The 20,591-nt window shown below is 42.7% G+C and overlaps 2 protein-coding genes across 2 annotated transcripts in view; one reads left to right on the top strand and one right to left on the bottom strand.

Moving 5' to 3' along the window:
• The first annotated feature begins 2,685 nt into the window (after positions 1 to 2,685).
• nr0b1 (nuclear receptor subfamily 0, group B, member 1) lies at positions 2,686 to 4,330 on the top strand. The gene is made up of 2 exons (XM_068328759.1): positions 2,686 to 3,555; positions 3,822 to 4,330. Exons 1-2 carry the CDS (start codon positions 2,886 to 2,888, stop codon positions 4,061 to 4,063), a joined length of 912 nt encoding a protein of 303 aa, XP_068184860.1. The 5' UTR covers positions 2,686 to 2,885; the 3' UTR covers positions 4,064 to 4,330.
• Positions 4,331 to 9,159: 4,829 nt separating this feature from the next.
• Positions 9,160 to 20,591, bottom strand: part of il1rapl1a (interleukin 1 receptor accessory protein-like 1a) — a 147,758-nt gene continuing 136,326 nt past the window's right edge. Inside the window, exons 7-11 of the mRNA XM_068328758.1 lie at positions 18,612 to 18,757; positions 15,617 to 15,763; positions 13,465 to 13,635; positions 10,578 to 10,622; positions 9,160 to 9,938 (exon numbers count right to left, since the gene is read on the bottom strand). Coding sequence (XP_068184859.1) covers positions 9,217 to 9,938; positions 10,578 to 10,622; positions 13,465 to 13,635; positions 15,617 to 15,763; positions 18,612 to 18,757 — 1,231 coding nt within the window. The 3' untranslated portion in view covers positions 9,160 to 9,216. The remainder of the gene's footprint in view (positions 9,939 to 10,577; positions 10,623 to 13,464; positions 13,636 to 15,616; positions 15,764 to 18,611; positions 18,758 to 20,591) is intronic.

The following is a 20,591-nucleotide window of genomic DNA, read 5'->3' on the forward strand; positions in this document are numbered from 1 at the left end:
CTCTGCTGCTTTGGTTTGAAGTTTGGACGTCCGCTTGCAAATCAGAACAACAGATGTTTTTATTTTTTCGGCCCCTGGATTGAGGCGATGAACCCCAAGTGATACACGATGCACCTCCACTAATCTGCAGCATGAGGAGACTCTTCCTCTGCTGTTGTGCGGGAAAAACAATTTGACAGTAACGTGCAGCTAGAGAGCACTTCACTGGAAAGAATCAGAAAATAGTTTCCAGGATGTGTCAAAACAAAAACAAGTTTCGATTGGTGGGGCTCTGAGAGGAGAAATGAATGCATTTATGAGTGGAGGAGGAGATGACATCATCAGTCGTTCTACCGCTGCAGCCGGGGCAAAGAGGACACCATGATAACAGTTGGGTTTTTTTTTAAACTTGAATTTGCCTCATGCCAGATTAAGTAACATCCTGCTGGCTAGAAAACAACCCCCACCATTTGGAATCATGAATTAATATTACAAATTACCCATAAAAGGTTTTATTTTGTCGACCCACTTATTATTATTAAAGAGACCCGATGCCACAATGTTAAAGACAATGACAGCATGATCCAGAATGCCCATTCTTCCAGTGATGCTACCTTCAAATCAATCAAGTTTTATTTATAAAGCGCTTTATCATGGCAACAGACATTTCAAAGCGCTTTGACAGACAGGAAAACCCAACAGAACCCTCCAGAGCAAACATGAGTGACAGCGGCGAGGAAAACCTCCTTCATTGAGGAAGAAACTCTCGGCAAGACCCAGACCCAACAGGGTGGTGTCTTATTAGTTGATTTGTCAGCAGGGTTAAACAACAGAACCCATTTCCATGGAATTTGGAGGGATGATGGGCCACAATAGTGCTCCGTAAATTTTGGTGTGGATCCTCATAAAAAAGCAGCCAGAAGATTTTAAATTAAATGGGTGTTTTTTTTTTAGACTTCTGAAATAATTATGCTTTAAATTAGAGCAGTGAGTCTGGTTTTGAATAAAAGCTTGATTGGATTAATGTGGGTGTTGGTCTTTGGCAAAGGCGTGTGCTCTGCTGAGCTCCGTCTTTTCTTTTTCACCTGATGTTATTTGACTGTGCTGGTTTGAAATTGTATTCCCCATGCCAAGTACTTTCTAACTCTGTCTTGAATGGTGGTGCAAAACCTCCCAATAAAGTAATTAATCCATAACAAGGCCACCACATAAATCCTATTCAGAATCAAATGAAATAATTAACAAACACCAGATTTTCCTCTTTATTAAATGAATATCATTTTATGCATGTTTTCCTGCGATGCAAACATATTTAACACCTCTGGCTTTAAAAAAAAAATCTACACTCAAGTCTTTAAGGTCTGAACAATGATGGGCGATTCATCAAGAGTCGCGGGGCCAGCAGGGTTTAAATTGTTAAAATATATTCTAAGATATATTTTATGTCCTTTCTGAGGGAAGATGGTAGATTGGAGACCTGCACCTTGTACAATTTTGATAGATAAACAAAGGAAGCCGAAAGCAAGACAAAGAGCAACAGAACACCATGGCTGTCTTTTCAACTCTGTGCTTTTGCAACAATAATGGAACCTCACCTTGAGATAGAAGGATTTTTATAACCTGTGCTGGATAGGCCTTGAGCAGTAGAACAGACAGGTTGAGCAAAGGTTGTTTATTCCGTGGTGTCCTTGATATAAACATGTGAAAAATCTCTCTTTTCTCTCTCTCAGACAAATCAATACAAAGACATTTAGCCTCCAAATAATGTTGTAGCACTATTGCAAAAGTTTTTCATCCTGTCTTTATTCATGGCTGTATCCTTCAACATGACAGAGCAGGGGACACTGAGGTTCCGCTTACTTCTATTTCATAAATGTGGCCATGCACTCAATGTCATCCTTTCTCCACACCAAAGATAACCTTGAAGGGTATTTGTTTGTTTCTCTCGCCGTCCTACACAGAAAATCATTTCCTTGAAGTAATATCCGCTCACACTTTTTCTCATTCCGGAAACTTCTTTGCATGTTCATTTCCCTTGTAATCCCATCTGAATCACTCTCCCTCCATCGGGGGAACATCCAACCCTAACCTGTGATCCCTCTTAGGACCAATTAGGACAAACCTCTAATTCATCTGCTTTACTCCGACCTGTCGTCCTCAGTCTCTTGTTCACTGACCTCCCCCCCCCTCCACCACCACCACCACCACCGCCGCCGCCACCCTCATTCTCCTTCAGTGACAGAAGCGAGGAGACCATTGAGTCATGACATCATAATTCACCTCCTCCTGTTTTCACGGTTAAATCAATATCAGTGTGTCCGAGTCAAGGTTGGAGGTTGGCCTTCACGGCTCAGCTCTTCCTGCTTCTTTCTCACAGAAAAATCATATAAATTGTCCCTAAAATAATTAAGCCTTCAGATCTGTTTGCTGGCCTATATTTTTTTTTACTGGCTCCTTTCTGATGAACAGCAACTGCCAAAGTCAAGGTAGAGCTGAAAGTAGAAGATTCCTCATCTGTCTTTGCTTCTCCTTCCAGTCTTTCTCTGATCCTGTTTAATTAACCAAGCATATTAAGTGCTGCCTTTTTATCCTCGATGGATTAGATTATTGAACTGCTTGCACACAAAAAAAAGAAGAAAATGTTTCATATGGCGTGAGAGCCCTGCAAAGAGAGAGAGAGAGAGTGTGGGGAGGTGAGGGTGTAGAAAGAGGAGGCGCCAGTCAGTAGAGACTCTGAACGAGCTCTCAAAGCGCGCCTACAGACAGAAGCTAATATAAACGTGTTGCCCTTCACTCGAGGCTATCAGGGGTTGAGGAAACAGAGCTACTTCTGTCACTGACCTCCGGGGCTTCAAAGAGACGGCGGGACGCGCTCAGCCCCGTCCCATGTAGAGCAGCCAGCGGCCATGGCCACGCCGGAGGGCTGCCGATGTCGGGGCGCGGGGGGCCGCAGGAACCACAGCATCCTGTACAGCATTTTGAAGAGTGACAGCCTCTCCACCGATGAGGAGCAACACCATCACAGTCCACAACAACAACAACATCAACAACAACAACAACAACAACAACAACAATCCTCGCAACATTTGGCGCACAAGACCTCCTCCACCTCCGCGCCGGCGTCGCTCCAGGAGCTCCGGCAGCAGGCGTGTTCCTGCGGCTCGACGCGCCGACGAGGAGTCCTCCGCTCCCCGCAGGTGACGTGCAAAGCCGCCTCGGCGGTCCTGGTGAAGACTCTACGATTCGTGAAAAACGTGCCCTGTTTCCGTGAGCTGCCAGAGGACGACCAGCTGGTGCTGATCCGCAGCGGGTGGGCGCCTCTGCTCGTGTTGGGACTCGCCCAAGACCGCGTGGACTTCGACACCACGGAGACCGTGGAGCCCAGCATGTTGCAGCGCATCCTCACCGGGTTACCGGACAGGCAGGGGGAGGTGCCGGCCAGTCAGGGCAGGGGGGCAGCCGGCGTGTCGGTCGTGGACATTGACTGCATCAAAGCCTTCCTGAAGAAGTGCTGGAGCGTGGATATCAGCACGAAGGAGTACGCGTACCTGAAAGGAGCGGTGCTCTTCAACCCAGGTAGGCACCTGCGTGGGGCAACAGGAGGCTGGGTGTCTGTCGGGTTACACGAGATTAATGCTTGGATGTTTGGATTATTTGTAGATTATTGACCTAGACACATTTCTGTAACTCATATTAAAAAAAACAAAGCATCAATTTACCTACATAACCAACTGTGTGATCTTAGGGTTACTCTCTCCTATCTGATGTTGGACTGCGTGGAAACTTTCCTCTCCACTCATGTCAGACTGCGTGTCTTTTCTCCCCCTGTATCCCCCTCCCAGACGTGGAGGGTTTGCGCTGTCTCCACTACATCCAGTCGCTGCGTCGGGAGGCGCACCAGGCTCTGAACGAGCACGTCAGGCTGATCCACCGGGAGGACACGACGCGGTTCGCCAAGCTGCTCATAGCCCTGTCCATGCTGAGGGCCATCAGCCCCCCCGTGGTGGCGCAACTTTTCTTCAGACCCGTTATAGGGAGCGTCAACATCGAGGAAGTGCTCATGGAGATGTTCTACGGGAAGTAAGTCAGCAGATTCTGCCCCAGCTGAACTGGAAGTGGGACTTTAAAGCAGATGAACAGGATATTACACTCTTAATCCACACCAAGTCGGAGATCCTCAAGGAGCGAGAAATAACCACAGGGGGGAGTGTGTGTGTGTGTGTGTGAACTTGAGAGAATTATAGAAGGAAAAAGTATGTTTTAGAAGAAAGGAGATGCAAAGCAGCTGCTGGAATTCATAACTTATTGCTTTTTATATAAACTATTTTTCTAAAATAAAGAACCAACCTGAAGTGGGTTTTTTTTTTTGTTGGTTTTTTTTTGCAGTCCTTGTGGTTTTGTGTGTGTCCGTGAGTGTGTTATCAGCTCTGTCATAACTGACACACTTTTCAGTGGGAAAACTGGACTGAATCTCACGCAGCAGATAGCGCGTCTCTGCAGATTGCGCGGTAAATGATAATTACAGTGGAGTTCTAAAGATGACGGATGCCGCCTTGAAAAGTCTGAATTATGCTGATTCAGGTCAGAAGTTTATTGATAGAGGTTTACTGTGCCAATTGCGGATAAAGGTGAGTACCAGGTCAGTCCACTCACAGCGGCTGTTCCCCTTCCAGAGCAGCGGGAGAGGCGGACTTTTTCAATCCAAGGTGAGATTCCGCGTCAGGCCACCGCAAGGCGACAAAACCGCACTAATCGGTTCTGCGTTACCGGCACGATCATCCGAACACACCGAAAATTATTCAGACTCACAAATGATGCAGGTTAAAATGCGTCAGGTAAAAACGCCACATGTCTCTTCATGACGGTGTTGAATTTGGTTGATGGAGATTGAAATTATTCCCACAGATTATCTTTACAGAAATGATAGAGGATGAAATACAGGGGAGATACAGAAGAAGAACTCGCACAGTCTAATGGCATCATCATCATCATCATCATCATCATCATCATCATCATCATCATCATCATCATCATCATCATCATCATCCTGTAGTTCTGCCATGTCAACAGAGATTTGGCCAGAAGTTTGAATTTCATTTTTGAATAATGAAGGAACATATTTTTTGGAGAGGAAAAAGAAGTTGTACGAAATTGAAACTGCAGGTGAAAAAAAAAGTTTAGATAATTTTTAACTCAGTCAGACAGCCAATAGAACAGGCATGTGCAAACTACGGCCCGCGGGCCGCGTGCGGCCCTTTAGACCTTGTAATCTGGCCCGCCAAACTTGTTTAATTTATACAATGATTTTATGAAATAAATGCAGCTGTAAAATAATTTCTACAGTAAGCTTTGCAGATTTTGCTGCCTGTTAAAGGCCAAAACTTTTTATATAGTGGTTTTTACATGTAATTTGCATTAGTACTAATAAACACTCCATCCATCTGCTCCTCAGATGACCCACCTATCAGATTGTAGAACTCTGTGTGGCCCACCAGCCCACCCCTGCATTAGAACATCAAATTGAAAATTTTTTTTTGGTTCGACCTTGCAAATGGGTGTTCTGTCGATGAGTGGTTGTTCAACAGGAGACGGAGGTCACGGTGTATCTCAGCTCTGATTATAGGAGGCTGGGAATGCAGGAGGTGGGATTGTTTGAAACAATGACAAATCAGGAGGTTTTCAGGAAACAGCTTCTTGTTCCAAAGCGAAAACGACTGATTAGATCACGGTGAACCTAATGGAGGTCCTTAACATGTTTATTATGACCTCACTGATTTGGCAGTCTCGTCTAAGTGAGGTCATTATAAACATGTTATGAACATGCATGAAAGTGGACAATTCGACATACTAGTCATCAAATTTAAATGTAGATTCTCAATCAAAACTCAGATACTAAAATAATCACGATTTTCAAGGGTCTCTCTTCAAGACGTTCTGTGTGTAGTGTTTATTCGTATCGAGCCAAAAATAACAGCATCCACTTCCACGAGGGACCCCCTGGTGGTCTCATAAGGTATTGCACCTCCCCAATTCAGCCCTTAACATTTCTGGGTAAGAGTCCATTACTGTAATTAGTGGAGGGGGGGGGGGGGCCCTAATAGGTAACAGCTACTGTTGCATCAGCTTCATGTGCCTGCGTTTATATCAGTCACAGTAAATTCATGTGATTGCAGCTGATTGTTTTCCCCCTCGCATTGTCGTCTGAAGCAGGCGGTGCAGTTAAACATACTTTTTCGAAACACAGACACAAAAAAGTTCAGTGAATGTCTTCCATACTTTCCTCCTCCCTCATTTAGCCTTGCTCCTGTCTTTTCCTTCTGCCCCAGTTTTTCTTGTTCTCTCTTCTCCCCCTGGGAATGTCAGGATAGTCACTAAATTGGCTTTCTGTTTGTGTTTTCTGGTGTTCCCTCACAAACAACCCTTGTAGATACTGTAAATCCCCAGGAGATGGCAGTGTTTATGTTTAAGCTGCAATAACACTCCTTGGCTCTGAGCCCAAATACTTTTCCTATTACCACTTTCTAGATGTTTATCTTAAACATTCTTGTCTCTATCTGACAGGATACACAGGCAGGAAACACTGGGACAAGAGGAACCGTCCAAAATTGGTGTCCAACCTGAGACGTAGACACACACAAGATGACAAGACCTCTGAGATACCTCATTATAAACTGTTGTACTTTGAACTGACATTGTGTTACAAAAGATGTTTTTCTGTGTGTTTTCCTTTATATAGTCTATACGTGATGTAGTATCTGTCATGGTTCATTATTCATCAATCAGAGCAACCCCTGAGAGGCTCGCTTTGGGTGTCTGATGGTAACTTAAAGGGCAGGTTTGGTATTTTTCAAGCCCTGCTGGTCCAACACATACATTACAAGATCCTTAATGTGCCTTACAATGGAATAGATGGAGGACAAATGCCACAGTTGTTCATTTCCATGAAACTGTTTTCTCAACGCTAATATTATAAGTCAATAATATCACTTGAGCAAATCAAGAATTTAATAAATTACTGTTCTTTTGGTTGAGTCACAGGAAGAAAGCTCTTAGTTTCAGTTCCTCCAGGCGCTCAGGAGCCCTCATTCAGTTCCAAAACACGCAATTTCGAAAGGTTCTTATTTGGTGATGTTAAACTTCAGATCAAGATTCATTAATGAAATGAGCTTTATGGACTGTGGATCGGACAAATGCCAAGTATGGATCTCTTAACATCCAATACTCGTGCCTTAAAAATAAGAGCAATCATGTAATAACCTGCAGTTATTTAGAATAACCAGAGAGAGCACAGGGAGAGGAAAAAAGGTCATACACACATGTATGCAGTGCTTTCACGCCGTCTTTACAACGATAGTCCTGTTGTGTTGACCACAATGAGTTTATTTCTTTACTGCTTAGAGGCATATCAGCAATATATAGAAACGCCGATGGCTGCTCACGGTCCCTGAGACAGATCCTTAAGTAGGTCACTGATTAAAAGTCACCTTTTTCCTTACAAGTCATCATTTAATACCAGTGAAGTCAGAGAGAGAGAGAGGGAGAGATGAATGTGACATTAACATGATTATTTATGTAGATTTTATGAATACAATCAGTGCGTGAGAGACAGATGCTATAAATGCTGTTGTAAAATGATCAGATGTGGACACAAGAGGAAATCAGTGTTTTTAATGTGTAGTGAGAAAGTAAGGGAAACTGATAATGATTGTGTTTCTATAAAGATAGACATTTCTTCCCAAGTGAAAATTGTGTTTATATATTTATATAAATATCTATATTATATATAGAATACATATCTATTTGCTATGCATACTCAAAAATCACACCTTCAAATATATTTAAAAAGTCTTTCAAAACACAAGTGGATTCTTTTCTTTCCTTTAACTATCCGTATGAACCAACATAATTATCAGGATGGGAATAACATTTCAAAAACCAAAACATTGAAAATGCTTCGTTTTTGAATCAGGAACAGTAGAAGATGGATTTTTTATTTTTTTTTACCCCCATTATATTCAAAAGCCACCGTAATCTCTCAACAAACCAGGAACCACATTGCAAGTGTACAAAAACCAGCATAACACTAATACACAAATCCCCTTCTATGGTAGATGAAATGCAAATAAGTATGATTTCTCAAGCAAACTCTTTTCTGTTATAAAAATAGAATTCATTTGAAAATAATCTACAGATTTATTTTAAGGTGAGGCATTTCACTATCACTCTAGAACAGCAAGGCTGTTTGTTTCAATAGAAAATATGAAGCCTTAGAGGGAGACCTGCCAGTCTGGGTCGATCTGATTGGAGAAGACTAGTATGACTCCCCAACTGCTCCTCCTCCTCCCCGGCTCCTCAGGTCAGTATATTTTAACCAGCTCCTCCTTTCTTTTTGCATATTCTATGATTTTTTTTTTTTTTTTAAACGAGATCCACCCTTTACAGGAAAACAAAAAAAGAAGTTTCAGCTCCTTTAAGTTCCTGAAATGTCCAGGCAATTTCCAAAAAAGGGTTAAAAATGTTCTCTTCAATCTACAGAAAGGTTTTTAAAAAAAAACAAAAAAACAACAACAACAGCGCAGGTACATGACATACTGGCTTTCCAAACAAGCGTATTGAAATCTGTGTAAAAAAACAACAACAAAGAAATCAAATTAAAATGATAAAAATATACAACTCTGTGTAAGAAAGTAAAGTCCTACAGTGAAAGAAGGCAACAAATTAAAATTGAAAGAACAAAACAGGAAAAAAAACACTGATGCTACAAAGAAATCCAAATATATGTACAGGACCCTGTTTTCCTTTTGTTTGTATGTACACACATTTTGGTGTGTGTGTGTGTGTGTGTGTGTGTGTGTGTGTGTGTGTGTGTGTATGCAGGTTTGCGAACAATCGCCATAGTGCATCAGTTCTTTAATGTGGTTCTTGTAAGTCTGAATCTTGTTAGTTAATGGAACTCCTTTCATCGTATCTCCAGCGGCTCCACATTAAAACACCCTCTGGAACAGAGGTGTTGTCCACTTGAAAAAAACAAGGGAATACGTGTCCAGAATCCTGGTGCATCTCAACCCCCCCCCACCACCACCACCCCCACCATCGCCAGGCAACGACTGATGGAACCGAATGGATCCAAAACACTTTCCACTTCCATCCCATCCTTAAAGCCTCACCAGACGTGTCCCTAGTGACGTCTGATCGTGATTCACACCCCCTTTCAGCTCCCGCTGAGTCGCTCCATCGTTACCAGATGACGCTGGAGATGCTGGTTTCTCTCGGCAGTAGCGGGAGCATCGCATTGTTCGCTTGCGCCTCCTCCAGGCTGTGCTCTCGGCTCTTTCCCGGAGGCCTCTGCCCGTTCAGCAGTGTCAGTGGGATGTTGCAGTAGGTGTGCTGGTTCCCCAGAGACGAGAGCGGCGGCAAGGTCCCTCCGGGCGGTAGGTCGTACTCGTAGCTGCGGTAGTAGTGTTTCTGCCTCATGGTGGTGTGGTAGGTGTTGTGGAAAGAGGAGCGCAGCTCAGGGTGGGCGGTGGCCATGGCGGTTGAGGTGGCCGCTGCCATGGAGATGGCAGAAACGGTTTGCAGCTCCCCGAAGGGACCCTGCTCGCTGACGTCCAGCGCCGGCTCGTGCGTGAGCATGGGCTCCGTGCGCCTGAACGGCATCTCGTACTGCAGCTGCTTCCAGAACTTGGAGTTGAGCTTGTTGCTCTTGGCGCCGCGCCACTTGATGACGGTGAGGGTTTTGATGGTATGCTTGAGGGCCTCCACCTCCTGGTAGTTCATGATGCCTCGCAACTCGGCGCATTCGATCAGGATGACTTTGATCTCGCCGGTCACTAGCATGTTACGCAACCGCGTCTCCAGCTCGAAGATGCTCCAGCCTCGACGCACCACGTAGTTGGGCGTCATGACGATGATGAGGCGTTTGCTCTGGTCCACACATCGCGCCACATCCTCTATGTAGGCTGCAGAGAACACAAACGAGAATGCGTGAGATAGTACAACATATTCTGAGCTTCAGATGTGAGTTAATGAGAACAGGACCACCACACGTGACAATGATGAACAAACAGCAACAGACACAAAACACAAGACAGTGACAGTGAGCTGTTCCGCTGTTTACCTCCAGTATGTGATGTAATTGTTCTAAATATAGTTTATAATGTGCCAAGAAAGATACTGGAACCTTACATATGTACAGTATTTTCCGCACTGTAAGGCGCACCCTAAAAGCCTTATAATAATCCTTATTTGTGAAAAACATTTTGAAATAGGCCATTCATTGAAGGTGCACCTTATGATCAGATGCATCTTGTAACCCAGTGTGCCTTTGATATATAAAAGGTTTAAAGTAGGCCATTCATACACATACTGTATATGTGTGTGAATATACAGTATATAAAGTCTAGTGAATACGTGTCTTTTTGTTCCGCTGCAGTGTAAATTATTATTCTAACTAATGTGATCAATATTATGGATGTCAGGCAACAAAGTGCTGCATCTACAGGAAATGTTGGACGGAGCTGCAGTCTCTAGGCTGAGCTGGATGTGTCAGATCACACAACAGTCTCTGATGCAATAGGAAAAAGACTGAGGGCGAGTACCTCCAAACAGTCGTGTGTCATCCTGGTAATGCTCACTGGTGAAACCTAAACATAAACATTTCCACATTCAGGTCACAGGAAGAACAAAACGGTGCACAGACACAGAAACATACTCAACAGTCACTGAACACCACGATTCGCCTGGCGTTCATCTTTTCACTTCTGATTCATCACTTTTCCCTGATTTCCCTGATCACCCCATCATCTACAATGATTTCACTTGGCACTGATGCTTCTGGCAATTTTCTTTTGATTAAAGCAAAGAGACTGAGCTTATGAGTTTCTCAGTGATGTTTAATTCTGTGTGGACCGGGCAGGACGTGGCTGTTTTATCTGTTCAACACGAGGCCTATAGAACAAACACGCAGCATCACTGCTAACCAGAGCACACAGCGCACCACTGGCTCAGACGGACTACTAAGCAGCGTTGGAGACGATGTTCAGACAGAATTTTCATGGATTTATTAATATATGGTTGAGAACTAAGAAGGATGATTAATTCGTTCAATATAACAGCTCCAAGAGCGTACTGTATAGTTTATTCCTATGGATGTGGAACATATTAAAAGGTTGAAGTCTATTATGTCTAATGTTCATTCACAGTGATGTGAGAGGGAAACATTTAGCATTCACACTGGATAATGCATTCATTCATTCATTCATTCATTCATTCATCATCGATCGCTCCATCCGCTGTGATGGGTCACGGGGTCGCTGGATTCCATCCCAGCTGACTGAGGGCGTGAGGCGGAGGAAACTCCGGACACGACGCCACTGCACTTCCAATTGTTAATGTACGTTTCTTCAATCGCACAAACACAAGTGACAAAACTGAAAACAAACAACGCTAAACAAACACTTCCTACTAAGTTTGTGTGTCAGCTGGAGGCACATTAAATGCATTCTGTAATGTTTGTCCAAGTTTGGTCAAAAACATATTTTGTCTCTAACTGGACACAACTATGGATGAATGCTGATCTTGATTACAAGAGATTGACTTTCAATGGTTCTGAATAGCAGCTCAATCCATCACATTTAAGCAAATATGCTTTACAACCAGAGCATAGTCAAACTCTCCGGTACATCTTACACCTGAGATCTCTCTACCTCCCTGTTCCCAGGTCTTTGTTTCCTGATGTTCCACAGATGGTTTCATTATCTTAATTCTTGTTTTTCCAATTTTTCCAACATTCCATGCACACACACTTCCTTTCTATCCAATGCCCATCTTTAACCTCCCCTTACACAACCATGCTGTGGATGACTGACTCTTCCTTCGCTCCGTCTATCCCTCACTCCTTGTTTCATAACTCTCCCTGTGCTGTGTGTGGCTCACACAGGTGATATCACACATCAGGTGTTATCATGACATTGTATTATTGTATCAACACACTTCTATACTTGTTATGTAGTCCACCACCAACACGGGCTCCCTGTCTGTCTGTCTGCCACACACACGCACACACACACCAGAAACAAACACACACGCACACTCACACATGGTCCCTGAAAGCATTTTATTAATTGATACAACAGCTGCTCCACAAACAACATGGAGCATCACAACACTAAAGAAGAATGAACAAAACTGTTGAACTAGGTTTCTACATTAAAATGACAGCTATGGTTGAAAAAGCAGGGAAGCATGATCACTATCATGACACTGTATGCTGTGTGTCGTCATGGTATTCAGAGTGATCCACAAAGGAGTGAAAGCACAATTTTAGTCGGGTATATAGTATAAATTTTGTATCATATTTTAATAATAATGATATATTATATAGTAAAATAACACTGCTTTATTATATTGGAATCATGAAACTATTCTTTAAGTGGAAGCATGATTGAAACGCTTCCCTTTTGGAAAATAAATGATATAATAAAGTTAGACATCTCAACTGTTTGAAAAGGAATCCGGAGTAAAACTGGACAGATCATAAAAAAAAAATGTAATGAATTTATATCAGGATTTAAATTGAGGTGGGATTCGTTGAGACAGACTATATGACTGTCGCTGCAGGGAATGAGCAAAATTATTTTGATCAAATATTCTATGATCAACTTAGATGGAAACAATTTCAACAGAGCCATAAAATGTAATGAAACTATGCACATAAACGTAAACCGCGAGTTTCTGCCACTGACAGGCTCATAATATTACTATCTGACAACTTAATACGTCTGACTGTGTGGATCTGTGTAGGTGAGACTCATGGGTGACATCATATAGGTGAGATTTCCTTCCACTATACTGTTGATGTGCAGACCTACTTCTTGGGAACGAGCTTCTTCATCAAACTAGTCATCTGCGACCTTTGCCCTCTTACCTCCCACTAAAAGTCTTGTGAAAACAGGAACCCATTCTTCAAAGTAAAATCCTTGCTTCAAATGTTTTTATCCTCTACATCCATTCTCTGTATTCACTGTACTCATCCTTCAAGGTGACCTGACATCTAAAAGCCATCCATGGTAGCTTTTTACCTGCATTTTGCACTACTTCAAATACTTTATCTAAAGTCCTTCTCGTCCTCCCATTTATTTTGCAGTTGTCCTTCATACTTTACACTCATATTCAGAGTCTGGAGATGGCTACCTGGCAACCCCTCAGTGCATTTTCCATCTATCTCAACCCTAAAACTCCTTTTCTCATGGGAGCAGAGAGAACGGTCACTAGATTCCGGTTCAACAAACATTTCTGACATATCCTCAGCACATCATCTACATTATCTCCATGAAGGAAAAACATGGACAGCTGCCAGGAGGACATTTCTGCTGAAAACAGTCCAAATCCTCAGTCCCTGGTGACCTCAGATGTTTTGCTCTACCTTTTGCAACAATCGAGCCGAGCTCCATCAACGAATGCATGAGTGTTTGCACTCAGACTTACTTCCTGTTGGAATAAGGTCTCGATCTGGGATGAAGAGTTTGTAGCCATAATGTTTCTCCAGAACATCAGGAAGGATTTCGAGGGCGAAGCGTTCCTCCTCCTTGGTCTCCTGACTCCACTGGTCAGGATCCACTTTGGTGTAAGACAGGTATGCGTCGTAGTCTTTGTTGTCTGCAAAACAGTGATAAACAGAAGGGGCGTGGCTCATGACAAATGCATCCTGTTGTAAAAGTCCCTTCAGTCCTGATAGCAAAAATCAAACATGTGTCAAAAGTTACCCTAAAGATTTGTGCTGGACAGCACAGCCAGATGTGTTTAGAAGATCTCAGTGTCAAACCAGCATCATACAACCGATGTGTTTGACCTTCAAACTACAACACCCCTCTCAAAATGAAAATATCCTTTCCAAATCATGACATATTGCATTGTAAGTATTTTATTATTAACTTCTATTCACCTATAAAAGGGACTGATATCAAAAATAATAAACAACTGAGTTGGTTATGATCATTTCCTTACAGATTATGCAAACAGATCCAATCCATGTAGTTGTCAGCATTTGAAATGATGCAGAATCAGAATTTCTTCAGGAAATACTACTGTATACTAGCATGAACCTAATGTCTACTGACAGGCTTAACGGATCAGTAACATTTACATTAAAATCAGACGAACTGACAAGCCACAAAAGTTTTCTCTCTGTGGTCGGTATCATTTGCTTGCATTCAAAATGTAAATTGATTTCCATCATTTAATCAAAGTCGACTCTTTCGGAAAGGCCAAGAGAATCAGTAAAGTTGGCTACTAATGGACGGCTCAATCCATCAAGGTGTTGGATTGAGCTGACGTCAGGGTTCTGTGCAGAACAGTCATGTTCTGCCAAATATTTCTTTGTGGATCTTGTTCTGTGCACAGAGGCCGTCATGTCAAACCAGGAAAGATAATTTAATACCAAGTCCAGACTGTGTAAGCAAACCTAATTGGAGAATAGTGTCTTAGATCCAAAGAACAGAACAGAACTAAATTATACTGGAGTATTTCAACAAAAAAGCCATATATACTGTATGTATTGTACCATACTGCATTGTGTAGGAGAATACAAAAGATAAATTGACGTAGATACAGAAATACCCAAATCAAGATTCAAGCATAACCACCCTCCCTACCTCAAATAATTTCCCAGAAGGCAATAGGAAGAACTGAAAAGGCAGAAAATAGAAAACGGAAAAAACAAAAAAGCAGCACTGGTGACATATTCAGTAAGTCCTAGTCATTATGCTCCGTAGAAACTGGAGTGTGGGCCATCCAAAAAGGGAAGAGGCGCTTTTTCTCAGACTCTTTGAGGAGCACACACAGCTTTGAAACTCACTGGAAAGGCCAGGGTTTCTCCCAAAAGGATCCAAACATCAAACAAGGCTTTCAAATTAGCAACCAACCTTGCAAATTAACTGCCTAGCAAACTTGGAAAATCAAAAACAGCTTGTACCGGCGGTCCCTGACGGTATGACTTAATCATGTGGAAGTTTGAGTCAACAAAACAGTGTGTAATAGATAATTCATGCTACTGGAGAAACAGTCCATTGATTCAAAAGTGAAGTCAGTCTTTTTCCAGAAATGTTTGAAAGAAAGCAGAGAAGAGTGAAAATACAAAGATAAAGGAAAAAAATGTCGGGACACAAACAGACAAATCCTTAACTGAAGGAAAAGTTAACTATGTTCGGGAGAGAAAACACAAAGTTGTCCCCCCCCCCCCCCCCAGTTTCAGGCTGCTTACACCTCTAATGAGCTTTGAGCCCAGCCGGTCCCCATGTTCCACTATCTGGCCTTCGTCAGCAGGGGATGGCCAACATCCCATGACAAAATAAGACTGATCGCTTTCTAAATGGGCAGCAAATTGAAATTCTGCTCTGTCTTTTCCTGTACAGCCTTTGCAGGAATGTGAAAACAGATGCAATCATGGGTCGTGGAGAGAGTGAACACACATAAAACCTCTGAGATGGGGTAAAAAACAGTCACATCCATCAAAACAAACCCACATGGGCTGCTACAGATAACGCCCTTTCTTGCTTGACAGTGTATTTTGGAAAACAGAAAGGAGTGGTTAAAACTTCATGAATGAAGGGCTTCAGGCAGAAACACAGAGATGATTTACCGCCATCCACGTCCTCGCTGCCAAAGTGCCTCCTATAGAAAAGCATCAGTTCAATCTTGTAGCATTTGTAGAGGGAGATGAGGAAGATGAGAAGCAGCAGAATCGCTCCCAGCCCTCCTGCCAGCTCCACGGTGTACATGAGCTCTGCTGAGGGCGACACACACACACACACACACACACACACACACACACACACACACACACACACACACACACACACACACACACACACACACACACACACACACACACACACACACAAACACACACACAGGAAAATATTTAAAGCAGTCCAGATGAACACAAGTAAAATGTTATGAATGCAAAAAAACAGAATTTATTCCTGCACCAGGTCGGACTTGAGGTTATCTTTTTTTATTCATTTATTTTTTTGCTTGTGGTCTTCCTCTTCAGCTCGCAGCATGAAACATTATGGAACACATTTACATTGGTTGAAAGGCTGGAAAATCACCATTTTCACAAGAGCTCAGCTTAGAGAGGAGCGACATCAATCTTCGCAAAGAGACATGACGCTCGTAATGACTTTGGGAGAAATGAGAGGGCACGACGGAGAAAAAAGGAGATGAAGAATTGGGTTCATTTCTACGGAGCGGCGTGGCGGTGACACAGCTGCACACTTTGGCGGCCGTCCACGGCGAGACCTGCGACAAGTACGGACATGGATGGAGGCGTTTTCAAAACAAGATGCTTCAGTTTGCCCCTACATTCTACAGTGTACCTCCTGTTTACCTCAGCGTCCCCTCGCTTCTCCTCCCTCCTTATTCTCGTCCTCTGTCTCCATTAATTTCCCTTCTTTATCATCTCCCCTCCATCTCCCCAGAGACCAGCTTGAGGGAAGGATGAGTTATGTTGTGCATGAAAGCAGCACATACATGGTTGGCTCAGCCTGAACAGCTTCAACTTTTATCTTTGTCATTGTGGTCTGGAAGGATGTGCAGCCACCATGTCAACCGCAATGCATTGTCTATTACAGACTACGTATACTGAAGAGGGACATGCCCCCTGGGCATAATGTCACTGTGTCGTAAAATAATTCAGATAACTCCCACATTTGAATTACAGTATTTTTTTCACTATAAGGTGCACTGGACTATAAGGTGCACTGTCTGTTTTTGAGAAAATTAAAGGCATTTATGTGTGCCTTATAGTGCGAAATATACTGTTTTGTTTTTAACTTTCAAGACAACATCACGTCTTTTGAAGAAAATTTCAAAACATGCCCCCTCCATTTATATTTTGTTCCAAAAAGTTTGATATAAGTCTTATTATTAAACCATAATAAAACCATTGTTAAGTCCATATGGTAAATATGATGCTACATATAGCTGAGGTTAACTTTAACACTCTAATCAACCAGCTACAGGCTGCAATGTAGAATATCTTCAACTCAATCTGCAATCTGTAAACCGTGTCTGCTTCATCGCTCACCACTTCCTTTCTATCTTCCCTCTTTCAATCCCTTTCATCTGAGATGGGTAAAGAGATATTCAAAGACCTGCAGCTGATATTATAAGACATGAAAAATGATATAAACGGCGGAAAAATGTGGGAGACAGAGAGCGATGAAGCTCGAGTCCTTTTTAGCATCCCTCTCTTTTCAAGCACTGTTTTGACAGAGAACGTTAAATGGAACCGTCGAGAGTCTACAAGACAAAAGTAATTGGGGCATCTGCAAAATATGGTGGCAGAGACAAAGATTAAAGCGTGAAGACAGACAGCTGAAGATTTAAAATGTAATTGTATGCTGAATGCATTGGCCTGTTGGGAAAAGGACCAATTTGCTGTTTAAACTGGCATTAAATTACCTCTCTTTGCAGGGTGACAACCAGTGCATGAAAAGAGCTTCAGACAAGTCATGCTAGAGAGTCAGAATAGATTCACAGCTGCTGGCGCCGGTGCAGGAAGCATCAGACTTGTAGTTTCTTCAATTTTGACATAGGTTGGTTGTTGACGCAAGCAAACCTTGGTTTTCGAACGCTTTACACATCGAACAAATTGGAATTCGACCAAAAAATTCTAAATTTTTTTGTCTTAGAAGTTGAACAAAATTTGAAAGTCGAACGCCTTTTTCTCGCCGCTAAGCGCGAGGAAAGGCGAGAAAAGTCGAGAGAAAACGTGACGGTAATGTGCTTTTTATTTTAGTTTACTGTATTCAATAACTTTTCACTTAATTTGTGTTCCATTGCCTATGGTAGGAGTTACGGTACCGTAAACTTCTGTCCAAAAGACGATGGTAACTCGTACCTTAGGCTAACCTGATTACGTCGATGTTTTTTTTTTCTTTCTTTCTCGTTTTTGCTCTTTTTTTAATATTTCTTTGATATGTTTCATTAATATACAATTTGATATATAAATTGCATTATGAAATAACACATTATGTTGAAAAACAGTAGTTTTCTAGCGTCTTGGAACAGATTAAGACCATTACATTATTTGTAATGTGAAAAATGTATTTGGAATTCGAACAAATCGCTAATCAAACAGCCTTCCGGAATGAAGGAAACCGAGGTTTGCCTGTATTTTGCTCTAATTTTGTCTGGCTTTTCTGTCTGGGGCTGGGTGGGTTGCAGATGCAGCATATTTATTAGAGCTCTACCTCTGAAAAGCTGCTACCTGTCTCTGGAAATGATAAAAGTTGAAAGAGAAAACACGTTACACCAAAAATAATGAGCTGTAAGAAGTCATGTGAAAATACTGGATGAGTTTGTCCCTACGAATGACCCCTTTTTGCATTACACATGGTCATTTGATCCATTATTGTCTTTAACCCCCCTATGATTCATCAGCCTGGAGGGAATCAAATCAGAGACAGTATGTTTCTTTTTTGATGAAATGAAATGCTCCCAAATTTTGCATACTTCACACATCATTTATCTTTCCTTGAGAGATGGAAAGGAAACAAGTCATTGATGAATATTTTTTAAAATAAAATGCAAAACGTGGTGAGAGCGGGAGCTGTGGAAGAGCCCCTTACCCCGCCTGAGCAGCTGGATGGTCGCCTGGCGACGGCCGTTACCATTTTCAACATAACAAGAGTAATTTCCCAGGTCCTCCTCCTCCAAAGAACCAATAGTCAAAGAGATGGCCACTTCCTGTTCGCCGAGATGCTCCCTCACAACCCTGCAAGACAAACACCAGACACTGAATACCTTTGAATTCAGATTCATCTTCATTCTTGGAGAATATATTTAAAAAAAGGATGCAATCGATGCACGTGTGTACGAGCAGTCGTCACTAAATTTAGACCCATCCTGTTCGAGGTCACAGGGTCTGAAGCACCCGAGTGCTCCAAGCTCGACTTGTGCTACAGTGAACGCTTCCTCCTATGTTAATTTAATTTCTCTCTGCAGTCTAAACATAAGAAAAATGAAAATCAATAAGAGCTCTTCCTACGAATGTGCGGCAGGCGGGTGGGGGGGGGGGGTCAAATACCGGCAATCAGAAAATCTTTTTATAGCGGATGCTATGGTAACTGAGAGAAGGAGCGAAAGTAATATTCCATAAAGTAAATGAGCGTCCCCCCCCCGCCGCTGGGCTGGTTGAGCCTGATGGAGGAGAGAATGTGAAGATAATGTTCCCTCATACCTTAGACACACCACTTAGCCCACTTTTACAGCACCTTCGGCACAAACCACACTTTGGAGAAAACAAGTGCAAATGAGAAAGTGCTCTCCTCTGTTTGTATGTGTGTGTGTGTGTGTGTGTGTGTGTGTGTGAATCACCTACAGTGTGTGCTATTAACAGTTATGAGCTGAGAAGGGAGGAGTGGGATTAGGAGAGCGACTGGCTCTCTGAAGTATCTCTCTCCTCCCCGGACTTTGAGTCGATAAAACTCCACATCAGGAAAGCTTGTTGAGGGAGCCTTGGCGTCAGAAGAGAGTGTATCATTGAGTCTGCATAGAGAGGCTGAGGCAGAGCTGATGATATTTGTAGTTTCAGCTGAGTTCGTTGTGCAGCGGGAGTGGATGGGGGGCGGGGGGGGGAAGCCATGGGAATAATTCATGTCTCTCCGGGGAGTTGCGGCCACTTCGAAGCCTCCAGTTTCAAATTATCTGACTATGTGAGCCGACACAGCTCCCTGCCACACAACCCGATGAATAACATTCTAGACCGAAGCCCTCAAAGAAATGGAGATGATGAGGACTTGGGGTTCTGAGGTCCAGGTGAGGCTCAGATATACAGATGAGAATGGATTGAGATTAGTATGAATCCTCTTTCTAAATCTCCTTTTACTGTTCAAGTTGGTTGATGAAGTTGATCGATATGGAGCTAACTAAATGAATGAGTCACAAATATGTTCTGAAACCAGCTACAGGCGCCTTTACTTTCAACTTTCTTTCTCCCTGATTAGTAAAAACCTTTGTGTTTGCTCATTTAGAAATCAATTTCCAACGCATTCCTTCCTTTTATGCATTCGGTTCCACCTACACCTGCAAAACACCAACTGAATCGATCGATAGCGTATCGATCAACCTCATTATTATGCTGAACCACATTTGTTGGGCTAATTTATTAATCTCTGCATGTTATGCTAATGTCAAGTCATCCGTGCCATGATAACAACAACAACAACAGGCCCGTCCCATTGGTGCAAATTAGAATTTATGGGCTTTGGGTTGCCATAGAAATGAGCTCCTCTGGATCAATAGGTGCAGATTTTGGGTAAATAAACGCCTGCAGGATCTTGGATACTGAGGTATGAGTCTTCTTCTCTGAGCTCAAGTTTGGCAATTGATGCTTTGGTGATAAAAATGTGTGGGTGCCAGGATGAAGACGTGCAGCGAACCCCTAGAAACAAGTCCTCTGAATCAGCTGAAAGACATTTGGCTGCAGGGTGAGCACAGATTTGTTCGTGTGCTGTTTTCTCCTCTTCTTCTCCACCATTGCTTCCCGCCTCTGGTCCATATGTCTGGCTGACTTTATGGAAGTAAGATGAGGGTGCCGGCAATATGTG

Source organism: Antennarius striatus, chromosome 12 (assembly GCF_040054535.1).
Source record: "Antennarius striatus isolate MH-2024 chromosome 12, ASM4005453v1, whole genome shotgun sequence".
NCBI classification, from domain to species: domain Eukaryota; kingdom Metazoa; phylum Chordata; class Actinopteri; order Lophiiformes; family Antennariidae; genus Antennarius; species Antennarius striatus.